The 15,921-nt window shown below is 36.1% G+C and overlaps 1 protein-coding gene across 1 annotated transcript in view; it reads right to left on the reverse strand.

Moving 5' to 3' along the window:
• ZFYVE9 (zinc finger FYVE-type containing 9) overlaps window positions 1-15,921 on the reverse strand; it is a 185,705-nt gene that overhangs the window by 26,557 nt on the left and 143,227 nt on the right. Inside the window, exons 12-13 of the mRNA XM_055341934.1 lie at window positions 14,754-14,836; window positions 6,191-6,295 (exon numbers count right to left, since the gene is read on the reverse strand). Coding sequence (XP_055197909.1) covers window positions 6,191-6,295; window positions 14,754-14,836 — 188 coding nt within the window. The remainder of the gene's footprint in view (window positions 1-6,190; window positions 6,296-14,753; window positions 14,837-15,921) is intronic.

The following is a 15,921-nucleotide window of genomic DNA, read 5'->3' on the forward strand; positions in this document are numbered from 1 at the left end:
TCATTTTCAATTAGCTCAAAATATTCTCCAATTTTCCTTTAGGTTTCTACTGTGACCCATGGGCTATTGAAAAGTGTGTATTATGTTTCCAAATACTTGGGAATTTTCTAGAGATCCTTCTGATATTTTTAATTTTTAATTGAATACTATTGTTGTCAGAGATCATACTTCGTGTATTTTGAATCATTTTAAATTTACTAGGACTTGTTTTACACCACAGTATCTTGTAATGTTCTGTATACACTGGAAAAGAAGGTGTGCTCTGCTGCTTTTGGGGGGGGGGAAGTGTTCTATAAAAACCACTCAAGTCAAATTGGTTGACAGTACTGTTCAAGTTGTCTCTATCTTTGATGATTTCCCTATCTACGTCTAACAATTATTAAAACAGGGTTACTGAAATCTCCAAATACAGTCATGGACTTGTCTATTTACCCTTGCAGTTCTATCACTTCTTGCTTCAAAAATTTTGAAGCTCTGTTATTAGTGCATAAATGTCTAGGATTGTTATATCCTTTTGATGAACTGCTCCTTTAATAATTATGAAATGTATCTTTTTATTCTTGTTTTTTTTTTATTCTGAAATACATTTTGATATTACTCTATCCACTCAACTTTCTTTTAATACTACCATGGTATATAATTTTCCATCCTTTTACATTTAAACTATTTGTGTCATATTTCAAGTGGTTTTCTTTTTTTTTCTCTTTCAAGTGGTTTTCTTATTCACAACCTATAGCTGCATCTTGCCTATCTATCCAATCTGACAATCTCTGTCTTTTAACTGAGGATGTCTAGACCATTTATAAGTAACATGATTACTGATATGGTTAGATTTAAATCTAACATCTTGTTATTTATCTTCTACCTGTCCCATCTTGTTTTGTTCTCTTTTTCTTCTTTTTCACCCTTTATATGATTCTAGTTTATCTTCTTTGTTGGCTTATTAGCTATACCTCTTTTAGTTTTTCGAGTGGTTGCTTTTGGGTTTATATAACTTCAACTTATCAGTCTACTTTTAAGTATTATTATATCATATTCTGTGTCATACAAGAACCATACATCTGTATGGTTCCATACACTTCCCCATCCCTGGCTTTTGTGGTATTTTTGTCATACATTTTGTTACTATATATGTTATAAACACAATACATTTTATTATTTTTGTTTTAAACAATTGTCTCTTTAAAAAGATTTTATTTATTTATTCATGAGAGACACAGAGAGAGGCAGACACAGGCAGAGGGAGAAGCAGGCTCCTTGCGGGGAACCTGATGCAGGACTTGATCCCAGGACCTCAGGATGATGACCTGAGCCAAAGGCAGATGCTCAATCACTGAGCTACCCAGGTGCCCCCTAAACAATTGTCTTTTAAAGAGATTTTCTATTTACCTGCATATTTACCATTTCTGTTACTCTATACTCCTTTGTGAAGATCCAGATTTCCATTATTTGGTATTCTCCATGAAGAATTTCCTTTAATACTTCTTATACAATAGGCTATTAGTAATATATTCTTTAAGTTCTTATTTTTTTGAAAAAGCATTTTGTTTTTGGAAACATTTTTACTGGGTATAAAATCTAAGTACTTTGTGGGTTTTTTCTATTACTTTAAAGATTGTGCCTTGAATTGTTTTGTTAAGAAGTCTGCTGTCATTCTTATATTTGTTCCTTAGCATGTAAGTGTTTTTATTCCTCTAGTTGCTTTTAAGATTCTTCTCTTTAGCTCTGGTGTTAAGTAGTTTAAGACAATTACAATTTTTCTTAATGTAGTTTTCATGTTTTCTGCAACTGGAATTTATTTAGCTTCTTGAATATATGGGTTTATACTTCTAATTTACAATTTTTTAAAATTTATTTATGATAATCACACACACACAGAGAGAGAGAGAGAGAGAGAGAGAGAGAGAGGCAGAGACACAGGCAGAGGGAGAAGCAGGCTCCGTGCACCGGGAGCCTGACGTGGGATTCGATCCCGGGTCTCCAGGATCGCGCCCTGGGCCAAAGGCAGGCGCTAAACCGCTGCGCCACCCAGGGATCCCTAATTTACAAAATTTTTGATCACTGAGTTTTCAAATGTTTGTTATCTACTCATCTCTTCTCTTCTTTGAGGACTTCAATTACAAAGCTAGGCCGACTAAGGAGATCTCCCACAGCTCAATCATGTGCTGTTCATTTAACTTTTCAGTCTTTTCTTTGTGTCTCATTTCAGATAGTTTCTATTGCTATGCTTTTAAGTTTGCTAATATTTTCTTCAGCAGTGTCTAATCTACTATTAATTTCATCCAGCAGATTTTTCATTTTATTGTCTTTTTCATTTCTTAAAGTCTGATTTGAGTCTTTTTAGTATTTTCCAAGTCTGTCCTTAACATGCTTGTGCCTTGGTCCTGTTAAGCCTTTTCTCTTAAGCTTGATAGGTAACATCAGAGCAGCCTGAATTTATGGATAATCTGGCTCAGTAGAAATAATCTGCCACTAGTTCACTTCCGTTGATAAGAAGACAAATTATGCCTGGTCCTGTGAGAATTGTTTTACCTGTATCTTTCTAGTGCTTTTCTCACATACAAACTCTGATAAGTAGTCAGCTGGAGACAGTGGGAATCTCCTATAGATCTCCAGAGTTCTTTTATTTCCAGTAATCTGTTTTACAAATTCTAGCCATCATGACCTCCCTACTTCCTCAACTCTTTCTCTTCAACTCAAGGAGACCTCTAGGTTCAGTTTGGGTTTCCCCTACCTGAACTATGACCTGGAAATACCAGACAGTAAAACAGGGCAATCACAGAGCTCACTTTCTCTGCTCCACTGCCCTTTTCTTTCTTTACTTATTTCATGGCGACATTTAGCTATTTAAAGCAGACCTCTGTGTTAATGTGCCAGAACTGCTATTACAGTGTACCACAAACTGGATGGCTTAAACAACAGAAATTTATTGTCTCACAGTTCTGGAGGCTGGAAGTCCAAAATCAAGATGTTGGCAGAACTGGTTCCATTTGAAGGCTGTAAAAGAAGGATTTGTTCTGGACCTCTCTCCTTGACTTGTAGGTGGTCATCTTCTCCTTATGTCTTTCTACATCATCTTCCCTTTGTGAGTATCTGGATTTGATTCTGGCTCTACCACCTGCTAGTTTTATGCCTTAATATCCTCATCTATTAAAAGGAATTAAACATGCTAATCTCACAGAAACAGTGTCAAGAATAAATAGTGCCTGTTACATAGTATACTTTCAATAAATGTTATAATGTTAATACAACTAACAATAAATGTCAGTCAACCCAAAGATCAAAATAATCTCATAATTATAACATGAGTAGGGTTATGTAAACCAACAGAGCTTGAATGGCCTTGATTAGAGAATTTATATATAAAGTCTACTTCCTTTATTAAATTTTCCATGCTGTCAGAAGTACTGTTTTTTAGCTTTCTAAGCTTAAAATCTTTCCTTAGTGGCCCCCTCCACAGTTTACATATAGCCACAAAACTCAGGTTTCTAAAACTCATTTTAAGTCACTTCTCTGTTTTAGAACCTATAAAAATCTATCTACAGATTATCATATTAAGTCTAGATTGCTTTGCTTGATTTCTGAAGGCCTCTGAAAATCCAGCAGTCTTTGGACAACTTTATCTCCTAGTCTACTTTAGCCTCTTCTTCACTGGGTAGGCTGTCGTCTTCTATTTTCCTCTCATGACACGTCCATTCCTGGTGCTTTCCTGCCTTTTTTTCTGCAGGCATCTATCATCCTTTTCACTTGTTATTTTTCACCATTCTTTTTCTGTGCCTAAACATCATTCATTGTCCATTTCAAATCTTTTATTCATTTGCACTTATAAGACATTTACACGAACATTTACAAACTTGTCCTATGTGGAACATGCTGCTCTGGCTGTTAAGGATTCAGGATGAAAACGAAATAAAAGAACATTCCTGACTGCTCCATTTACCAAAGTTCTCCTTTCTCTAGACCTTTAGTAAACTTGCAGTAAGTTTCAGCACTTGTTTTTACATTGTTTTATCTATATTAGTTCTGCTTCATGTCTTTATTCAATAGATATTTCTTGTGCAATTACTCTTTACTAGGCAGTCTGCTAATGATACAGTGGTAAACAAGACAGACATATTTCCTCACAGAAATATGTCTGGTAGAGAAAACAGATACTGAAGAAGGAATTACAAATATAATGAGTATTACACACAAATATGTGTAGAATTCTAGAGATGTTTATAACAGGGAGAGTTACTCTAGTTGGGAGTTAACTGAAAGCTTATCTGAGAAAATATCATCTAAACTAACACCTGAAAAATGAGTGAGAGTTAGGCAGGTAAGGAACAGGGAAAGTGTGCATCAATAAGGAAATGGCTTGTGCAAAGGCTTGAGAGCAAAAGGAAACATAGTTCAGAAAATAAGTAAGACTATGGATATCAACAAAAAAAATAAATAAGAGGAAAAATGAAATATTGTCGTAAGTGAATAATATATAAGAAATTACTTTTTCAACTACAAAGTAAAGCGGAATTATTAGCAACACAATTCAGATGTCCAAGACTATGAGAGAAACATTGAATTGAGTTGAAATAAACAAACCTAAAATAGGAGTTGAAATAAAAATTGAATTAGAAGGAAAGTTAGTCTGCTAAATCAAATAAGAAAAATAAGTGATATATAATTGGTAAACTTTATTGAAAATTAAATGTAATAAACAACAAGAAACAGAGTTACTGTTTTTTAAAAAAGATACTTGAACCTGCACAACCATAAACCTAGGAGGCAGATAAAGACAGGTAATATAAATGGCAGTTGTTGTCATAAATGTCCTAGGTCAGTACTGAAATAACTATGGAGGCCTCACAGCTTTTTACAGATATACTTTTATAAACAGATCCAATTTCCAAACATCATCTTGCAAATACGAAGGATAGCAATGTATATCACCTGCTTGAGGATGACATTTTATTGCCCTACTCTGGACAATAAGCTCCTAGAAGGCCAGCAAAATGTTCTTACTCATCTTTGTATTTCGTATCACAGATTATATTTAATAAACGTTTGTGAAATAAAAAATTTTCAAATTTGAGAAATAAATGCATTTTCAAAGCATACCTCTTTTAAGGCTATTTAAGGTACTGATAAAAATCTGCTCATTTTAAAGATTTGACACTACCTAATCTCGACTATTACTATGTGATATTCCAAGGTAGGGCTATATAACAAATAAAAACTGTTAACTGTATCACAGAAAAAAAGAAAAGCACATGTTCTACTATCCTGAAAAAAGCCACTATATTGAAAGCCATGGGTAAAAGGTTTCTTGACATAGGTCATTCTCATAAAGCTCATTCTCCTGAGCTTATAAAGCCAGTAAGACATTTACATGATTCTAAGTGAAAGTACAAAATGTTTGAGTGTACAAATGAATAATGAATGAGTGGCTGAATGAAGGGGGAAAAAGAAAGAAGAAAAAAATGTAAAAAAGAGAGGGAAGGAGGAAATTACTTTATACCAATAAATAGTGGAAGGAGTAATTGGGGACTTACCATCCTAATAAAATATCAAATTGTAACCATTATTATATCAAACTAGTTTCAAAATAAGATTTTTCCTTTATACCATAATGATTACTGTTGGACATTTTAGTACTGATTTTAAGAAACTTTTAAATTTAAGAAAGACTTCACATGTCACATAGGCAAAATGCACTATTTACATAATTTTGTTAATGTGTGTATAGTATGCAAATTTTCATTATAGTTACAAAATACAGCTTAATTCAAAATCCAATCATTTATTTGCTTTTGAAACCTTACAATTCCTTTCAGGAGTGAATGATTAAATGTTGAGGATTGTCAAAATGAATATATACTTACAACAGGAGGAAAAATGAAAAGATCTCACCATGAATACTACCGATATAAAGTTAATTTTATACCTTAATCGAAATGCAAATCAATCACTGACTGTCATGGTATGAAAAGCACAATCAATGACACAACTAACGACTAAATAAATCACAAACCTAACATCTTGATTTTCTTTCATAAAATGCCTCATCACTCATCTAAGTCACAGTATTATAAACTGATTTCACTGTCAATTAATTTAAAAATGAAATTTATAAACAATCACATATTTTTCATCTTCATTTATGTATTTGACAATGAGACAATAAGAAATATGTCTTCATGGTAAATCTTACCTCATTGTATCTGTTGCTGGGAATTTTGATACTGGTTTTCCGAACTTCCATGTCAACTATCAAACCCTGAACTATTGGCAATGTATATTGGTAATTTCTGAAATCCTAGGAAAAAGCATATTGAAGTGGTTAAATAAAGAATTCGCCGATGGCAGGATTTGATTTATAGCAATAAAATCAGCATAAACAGAAAGAATGTGAAAATTAAAAGATCTCATTTATTTAAATAAGGAAATGTATTATGGAAATCCTATTGTATATATTCCCTAATTAGAATGTAAACTCTCATAAGGAAGTAGACCAGTCTCATATACACCTTATATACAATATTAAATAAATATTTGAATGCTTATTACTCTGCTTTACCACTACTTAACATTTTCTGTATTTGTTAACTGTCTCCTCCCTCTAAAGTAAGCTCCAAGAGGGTAGGTACTCTCACTTGTTTTCTTCTTGTTATATCCCAGATGCCTGGAACAGCCTAGGCACTCAATGAATATCTGTAGGGTAAAACATATACACATACACACACCATATCCAGTGTGCTGAAGCAAAGTGAGCAAAAACGGTAGGAGTTCAAGTCAAAGTGATGGCGCAAAGCTAGATTTCATAGGGTTTCATAGGCCACTATAAGTACCTTTGCCTTTACTGTGAGGTGTCTGGCCTACTTTAACAGATCTCCCTGACTACTTTGTAAAGAATAGAGGTAAGGGAACAAGCATAGAAGAAAGGAGATCAAATAAACATATAAAAATAATTCAGGCAAGAGACAGTGATAACTTGACCAAAGTGTCAAAAATTCAAAAGGTGGTGAGAAGCAATGAGATTCCAGATATATTTTGAATGGGAACCTGACAACATTTATCACTGCATTGAATATGGAATGTGGAAAAAAAGTGAAGAATCAAAGATGATTCTGAAGTATACGGACTGGGCAACTACAAGACTGCATTGCCATTTACTGAGAGGCAGAACATGATGCAAAGGGGAAGGTGGCAAGTCAGAAGTCTGCAGAAGAAAGGTGTCCTAGAAGCTAAGAAAAGAAAATGTATAGATACTGGTAAGCTGTTGGATGGAACAGTGTGAACATTGTTTTCTGACTGCTTCTATTGGGGAAGTTGGAGCTGGGTCATCAGCTGGAAGTAAGAAAAGGAGAGGAGTACTGGCAATTTGAGAAAACAGGAAAACTGGAATGTGTTATGAACCAGGAAAGATTGCCAGGTAAGTCTGAGAGCTTCCTTAATGGTATTGGTCATGAATCTAAAGTAAGAGCAGCGAATAGGCTTGTCTTCATCCACTTTCAGGCTTGGATAAAGTTATGAATGAATGAAGAAGTAGATCCACACAGGTATGTATAGTCAATTGACTTTTCATTCATTCATTCATTCATTTATTTATTTATTTATTTATTTATTTATTTATGATAGTCACACAGAGAGAGAGAGAGAGGCAGAGACACAGGCAGAGGGAGAAGCAGGCTCCATGCACCGGGAGCCCGACGTGGGATTCGATCCCGGGTCTCCAGGATCGCACCCTGGGCCAAAGGCGGCGCTAAACCGCTGCGCCAACCAGGGATCCCTCTTTTTTTTTTTTTTTTAGATTGATTGACTGATTTATTAATTACAGGGAAAGAGCAAGAACAGGGGGAGGAGCAGATGGAGAGAGAGGGGGAAAGAATCTCAAGCTGACTCTGCATGGAGTCCCATGAGGGGCATGATTTCACAAACATGAGCCAAAACCAAGAGATGGTTGCTTAACTGACTGAGCCCCAACTGACTTTTTGAAAAGGGTATAAAGGCAAGTAAATGAAGGAAGGATAGTCTTTTTGACAAATGGTACTGAAACAACTGGACATATGAATGAAAAAAAAGTTTCTAACAATGCCTCACAATCATAAACAAAAACTAACTAAAAATGGACCATAGGCCTAAATATAACACATAAAAAAAGAACTATAAGCTTACTACAAAGAAACATCCAAGAAAATATTTGTTATATCATTCTAGTCAATAAGTTCTTAGCATCCAAAAAGCATGTTCCATAAAAAAAAAAAAATCAAGAAACTTGAGGGGTACATAGGTGGCCCAGTTGGTTGAGCATCTATCTTTAGCTCAGGTCATGATACTGGGGTCCTGGGATTGAGCCCTGAGTCAAGCTCCCTGCTCAGTGAGGAGCCTGCTTCTCCCTTACTCCACCCTGCTTGTGTATGTTCTCTCTCTCTCAAATAAATAAAAAACAATTTTTTTTAAGAAATTGAACTTTAACAAAATTAACTTCTGTTCTGTGAAAGACACTGTTAAGAGAATAAAAAGATAAACCAGAGGCTGGGAGAAAATATAACAAATGATACAAATCTACCAAAAGACTTATATTCAGAATACATGAAAAACTCTCAAAACTCAACAAGAAAATAACAACCATATTTTTTAAAAGGGCAAAAATCTGAACATTCACTAAAGAAGATATAAAGAGGACAAATTAGCACATGAACAAATGTTCTGAATCATTCACTATAAACAGCATACAAATTAAAACCACAAAAATTAAGATCACTAAACTCCTATTGGAATGGCAAAAATTAAAAACAAAAAAAGAGAAATAACAAGTGCTGGCAAAAAAAAAAAAAGAATTCTTGTATATTCTTGTGAGTGCCAGCTACTACAGGTGTGCTGGAAAGTAATTTCACAGTTCTTTATAACACTAAATGTACAACATGGCTTAACTATCCCATTCCCAAGTATTTATCCAAGAGAAGGGAGAACTGACGTTTACCTAAAATTTCATAATTAAATGTTTATAGCAACTTCATTTATAGTCACCCCAAACTAGAACAACCCACAGATCCATCAACAGGTAAATGGAAACTGTGGTTCATACGTACAACCGAACACTACACAGCAATAAAGATGAATGAACTATTTGTATTAAAGGTTACCAGAATATGCCACCCCAAAATATGCCTCTATTAATCACTCTTTGGTCAGTCTCATTTATAGGGCCTCAGTCAAAGAACCAAAGATAAGTAAAGGAAAAAGACTATTATTTCCTCCTAAACAATATACGTAACACAGATAAATCTCAAATACATAAGTAAAAGAAACCAGACTGAAAATGCTACATACTGGGTGATTCCAATTATATGACAGTCAGAAAAAGCTAAAACTATAGGGACAGAGGATCAATGGTTACCAGACATTAGGGGTGCACTAGCAAGTTTTCTGGAGTGATGGAACTGTCTGTATCTTAATTGTAACAGTGGTAGTAACATAACTCTTCATTTGTCCAAACTCTTCAAAAGGTGAATTTTACTGTACATCAATGAAAAAAAGTTTCTTTTAAGAAAGGTAAATTTAAATAGGGTTTACATTTTGGCAGGCCACCACAACAGAGGGGAAGAGACAGAGAGGAACTAGAATTATGTCCCCCCCAAAAAAGTGATTTTAATGATGAAACCATGGAATCTTAAGACAGGGAAAGAGAAAAGCAAGAGGAGTGAGACAATGAAACAGTCTTAGAATCAATAGATTGGGGACGCCTGGGTGTCTAAGCAGTTGAGCGTCTGCCTTCGGCCCAGGGCATGATCCCAGAGTCCTGGGATCGAGTCCCACATCAAGTCCCTGCATGGAGCCTGCTTCTCCCTCTGCCTGTGTCTCTCTGCCTTTCTCTCTCTCTCTCTCTCTCTCATGAATAAATAAATAAATAAAATCTGAAAAAAAAAAGGAATCAATAGACTGTAAGTCCTAATAAGCTAGAGACAGAGAAGGTGGTAAAAGGGTTCAAAGCAAGTTTCCTCCAAATGTGTCACCTTGAACTGAAGGCAACTGAGACTCTGTAGCTCAAGAGAAGCTTTTGTCTTCATCTAAACTACCTAGAAGAACCTAAATTGAGGGTCTTTCCCAGACTTAGAATTATTACTAGAGATAAATTCTATCTGTGTGACCCATCTGTATGGCAGATTACCAAAACACCTAATTAGCAAACATCTGTTCTTATTCTTACTGCCTTATGAATTGCCCTCCTCCCTTTGGAGGCCCTGGGCCCCCTATCCCATTCCTTAGCTCAGGATGGCATATATAACTCCTTTCACCTTTCTGTCTTTGAACCCCTCATGTATGTGAGGTTCTCACATATATACAAAATTTAATTTTCTCCTGTTAATTTGTCTCATGTTAATTTAATTCTTAGACCAGTTGGAAGTATTTTTAAAGGCAGAGAAAAAATTTTCCTCTCCAATAGTCGTGATGGAGAGCAAGACACTTCAGTAAATAATCCACTGAAAGTTTGTATAAGTAAATTGATATAGGCCATAAAAACCATAGGCTTCTGCTACTAGATTACAGGATAAATATCTCCTTTTCATGCTAACACAGATTATAATCAGTAAGAAAAATTACCTTGTCAAAAATGTGACTAAAAACTAAAGATGTCAAAGAGTGACAATAGGATGGGGACCAGAGTAGAAAGAGGGAGGGAGGGAGATGGGAGAGAAGGAAATCTTATAAACTATAACTTCAAAATTTCCACTTTTGGGGGGGGCTTGGCTGACTCAGATCGTGGAGCATGATATTCTTGATCTCAGAGTAAAAAGTTCAAGTCCCACATTGAGGGTAGGGATCATGAAATAAAAATCAATTAATTAATTAATTTTTCATTTCCGGCCTAAATGAAGAAAAGGAGGACTAGATTTATTCTCCTGCCTGAAACAAACAAACAAACCTGCACAGAATACAGGAAACAATAATTTTTAAAGATACTTAGTCTCAAGCAACATAGAACAGTGATCCTTGAGAGGCAGAAAACGAACAAGATGACTATTCAGCTTATGCCTCCAGAGAGTTTCCAAGTTCAGGTGCAGGAAGGGGGAATGTAGGTAGAGGTGGACAGATTTCCTGAGTTGAGGCAAAACTAAGAATCCAAAAACCCAAGGAAGGTAGCTAGAGTTCACAGGATAGAGTATCAGAGAGCAGAAAACTGATGCAGAGAAAAACTCCAAAGATTTGTAGGGGATCTCACTCCAGAACTCAGGAGAGTTCTGATTAGCAAATGTATATGAAGAAATCTCTTGAGGCCAGTGAAAGAACTACCTGAAATGATTACTGGAAACATTATCTGGTACACAGGTCTGGGAATATAGTGCCTAGACCTAAAAACCAGAGAGGAGAATCTCATATTCCATGGGCATTAGGCACAGTATTGTTGTACGACAAAGAATTTGGCTAGTTTTTGCTCCTGGTTCCTGAGAGGTGGCCTCTAAAGCCCTGGAATTTCCTGAGCTACAGGAGTATCCTTGTTATTCAGCAGTGGATCCATTGATAGTCTATGTTAATTTAGACCCTCACAGTGGGTCTCTAGATAGTTTATGCCAACAAGATGACTCAGGGTGGGGTGTGGCCATGACAAAAAGTTCAACCATCTGACTAGAGGTTGGGGCTTAGGGGCACATGATATCAGGGGGGCTGCAGACTGAATTCAATCACATGGCCAGTGACTCAATCAGTCATGCCTAGGTAAGGAAACTCCAATAAAAACTGGGGACACAAAAGGTCAGGTGCTTACTCTGTGCATATTATGTATCGATGTATCAGCTGGGTGACAAGTCCCAGAGGACACAGAAGCTTCCTATGTGGGACCCTTCTAGACCTTGTAGTATGTGTCTCTTCTTTTTACTGGCTCTAATTTGTAATTCCTTTACTATAATAAAACTGTAATCATAAGTATAATACACTTTGCTCAGTTCCATGAATCATTCTAGTGAATTACCAAAACTGAGATGGCAGTGGGAATGCCAATATTTGTATCCAGTTAGTCAGAAGTATGGGTAGCCTGGGAATCCCTAAACTTGAAACTGGTGTCTGAAGTAACAACAGTATTGTAAAAAATGTGCCTTTAATCTGTGAACTTTGGCCTAACTCCAAATAGGGCCAAAAGTCATTTCAGGTACTCAGAAGGGTCTTGCCTTAGTATTGGGGAATAATTAGTATTATAGTAAACCAGACTTTGGTTCCACCTTACAAATCTTGAAAGCAAGACTTGAAAGAACCAAACTATTTTTAGGTAAATTAACTACCTTACTTGCAACACAACTCAAAAATATTTATAGGAATAGAAAACTATCCAGCACCAAGCAAGGAAAAATCATAATATTTGGCATTCAATAAAAAATTTAAAAATACCAAGCATGCAAAGAAGCAGGAAAATACAACTCAAAGTAAGGGGGTAGTTAAACTGAACTAGAACTGATAGAAATGTTATAATTATCAAACAATTACATTATAATAATTACTATGACCATATTCCAGATGTTCAAAATATTAAGTATAGGCATACAGAATACAGAAAAAGACCTAAGCCAGACTTCTAGAGATGAAAATTACAATGAGTAAGATCAATCCCCTCTTCCCTTAAAAAGATGGAACTGGCAGCTTTAATAATGCAAAATAAAAGATTACTGAACTTGAAGACAATAAACAATAAAAACCATCCAAAATGAAACATAAAGAGGAAAAAAAAAAGACTGAAAAAGAATTAAAAAAGCATTAGTGAGCTGTGAAACAATTTCAAGCAGCCTAATATTGTCTGTAACATTAGAGTCATTGAAAGAGAGGAGGAGGTAGACAGAAAGTTATTTGATAAAAACTATAAACTTGGGCAGCCCTGGTGCTCAGTGGTTTAGCGCCACCTTCAGCCCAGGGCCTGATCCTGGAGACCCAGGATCGAGTTCCACGTCGGGCTCCATGCTTGTCCCTTTGCCTGTGTCTCTGTCTCTCTCCCCCCCCCCCTCTCCTTCTCTCTGTCTCAAATGAATAAATAAAATCTTAAAAAAACAAAACTATAAACTCACAAAACTAAGAAGCTCAATGAACCCCAAACACAAGAAACATATACCAAAAAAACATATCAAGGCACATAATCATATTGCTCAAAACCAGTAATAAGAAGATAAAGTGGGCAGCCTGGGTGGCTCAGCAGTTAAGCGCCACCTTCGGCCCAGGGTATGTCCTGGAGACCTGGGATCAAGTCCCACGTTAGGCTTCCTGCATGGAGCCTGCTTCTCCCTCTGCCTGTGTCTCTGCCTCTTTCTCTGTGTGTCTCTCATGAATAAATAAATAAAATATTTAAAAAAAAAAGATAAAGCAACCAGAGAAGGAAAAAACATTATGTAGAGAGGAACAAAGAGGGAAAATAGACTCCTTGTCTGAAACAATGCAAACCAAAAGATAGTAGAAGGATTATTATTCATCCTTCAAATACTCGAATAAAATTGCCAACCCAGAATTCTATATCCAGCAAAAATATCTTTCAAACATGAAGGCAAAATAAAGATATTGTTAGAAATACAGGTGTCAAAAGAGCTTCTCACCAGCAGACCCACAGGACAAGAAATGTTACAGGAAATCTTTCAGGCAGAAGGAAAAGGACACCAGATAGAGATACAGGTTTACACAAAGGAAAGAAGATCCCTGGAAATGGCAACCATGTAGGTAAAGCTACATGGGTTTTTATTATTTAAATATCTTTAAAACATAATTGAAACTATTAACTACAACTGCTTGACAGAGTTAAGGAAATAAATCCAGTCCCCAGAAAGCAACTAAAAAGCTGGGTAAGCAGTTTTTTAAAAAAACAATCATTACAATGCTCTGGATTAGACCAAAGGCATACAACATCCTGAGACAGGTTTATTCATGAAAGCTGTTCAACTCCAAGCAAGGCCAGTCGAGCTGAGCCTGTGAGAGCTGAGCCTGTGATCATGCTTGGGGCTGCCCCCTTGCCCACTCAGGTAGTTTAAGGTAGTTTGTAAAAACAATAATCTCTGCTACTGGAAGGATCTGACTTGATTTGGAGTGGTAGTGGTAATCTCAGCAGCTCATGAAGACAGAAAGCTTGGTTGGCTCAAGGTTGCTACTCGCTGGCCTGTTTGGGGTAAGTGAGGAGCAGGCAGGCTAGTCAGAGATTTAACAAAGGCTCTGGGAGGGGACACAGCCCTGAAAAGCTTCACAAACTCTCCACACACCCAGGAGTGACCTTAGTATGTGCACACGTACAGTAAAGATGTTAGTGGGCCCAAGCCAACCAATATCCTTGGTCAACAGAGTTAGAGCCTGTGCATGTGCAAAGGCACATGGGAGCCCAGTGCAAAGGAAAATAATAAAGTTTGAATCCCAATCTATACACAAATCCATCAAAAAGGATGAAAACCTTTTTCACCTAGGGTATTTTAATAAATCTCTGAGCAATCTCGGGCTAAGCAATAAGCTATATAGACAAAGGGGACACCAATATGATGGGAAGCTTAAAATTAAAATAAGACAGAATGCTTGGTGCTTGATTACGTCTAGTCCTCACAATAATCCTGCAAGGACATTTAGTAAGTGTATAATCAAGGGCTGAAATCCTATACTATTTCATTCCAAAGCTCCATATACTTTCCAAAGAATATGTATGTTATTCTTTTCCTACAGTATAAATCTCCACCTGGCTATTAGCAAAGAATGAAATCCTTCTCTTCTTTTTCCTGTACAAACCCCAGTAAGAAAAAAGAAAATAAAAATTCCCAACTTACTGCAAGAAGATTCATGATGGTATGCCCTGTCTCTCCAAACAATGGCTTCCGAAATCTGACACTGAAGAGTGGGCATGGATAAACTATGGAAATGAGAAATAACAAGACTAAGTTTGACAGCTTAACATTTTGGTAAAAGAGATATCATGATTCATAAAGTTTTCAAAATATAACTCTAACAGCTGTTTTAAAGCATATAAAATTTAGGGCTCAAAAGCTTTTGGCATAGTAGCATTAAAGACAAATTCTGAATCTTCTACAAACCATACCAGAGTTAAGTCTTTTGATGACCAGAATAAGCCTTTTGATGCAACTGTCTCAAAAATGAACTACAAAGTCTTAGGAAGCACTCTTCTTCAAACTGGATTAATATGATCCAGGAAACAAATATCTCCTAATTCTTCTGTGTTTACTCTTACACACCTCCCTACCAGGATTATCCTCCTTAGAATAGGCAACATATTAGCTGGCTTATTCCTCAAACTTTATGGGGTGAGACAACCTATAAGCTGGCTTATTCCTCGAATTTTATGGGGTGAACTGCCTATACAGGACAGAAAGATATACACGTTGTTTCCTCTGCAAACAATCATTTCCTTTCCCTACTTCATTTAGCTGACTCATATGCCTCTCTCACAATTCAGTCCAGAAGCAAATTGGTCCAAGAGATGTTTGTTATCCAACTCCTTCACACTTGGTGAAGTCAGAGTCCGTCTTGGAACTCCAAAAGAACTTTGTTAGCTTTGAACATGTGCTTTAACACAATATACTACTATAATCATTATTCCTGTATGTCTTCCTTACAGAGGTTTCCAAGAGCCTATAACCATGCCTTAGCTATTTCTGAATTTCCAGGATTTGTTACAAATAGTAGGGCTTTGTTAAATTCTTATTAAATGAATAAATAAGCAAAATAATGAAGCTGACCTCCTGAAAACACATAATATACTGTTTTATAGTTTGTAAAACAGTTTTTCATTATCTCATTTGATTCTCTTAACAATCTTACATAATAATGTAAAACGCAAGTATTATTTTTTCTACTTGCAAAGGAAACTGACAGATTGAGTGACTTGCCCAAAGTTACAGAGCTAGTAAGTCATAGAGTTAAGAACCCTGTTCAAATGGTCTGATTCCTAGACCACAGCAATTCTGAGTAAGTGAAGAT

This window comes from Nyctereutes procyonoides, unplaced genomic scaffold, assembly GCF_905146905.1.
Source record: "Nyctereutes procyonoides isolate TBG_1078 unplaced genomic scaffold, NYPRO_anot_genome, whole genome shotgun sequence".
Lineage (NCBI taxonomy): Eukaryota > Metazoa > Chordata > Mammalia > Carnivora > Canidae > Nyctereutes > Nyctereutes procyonoides.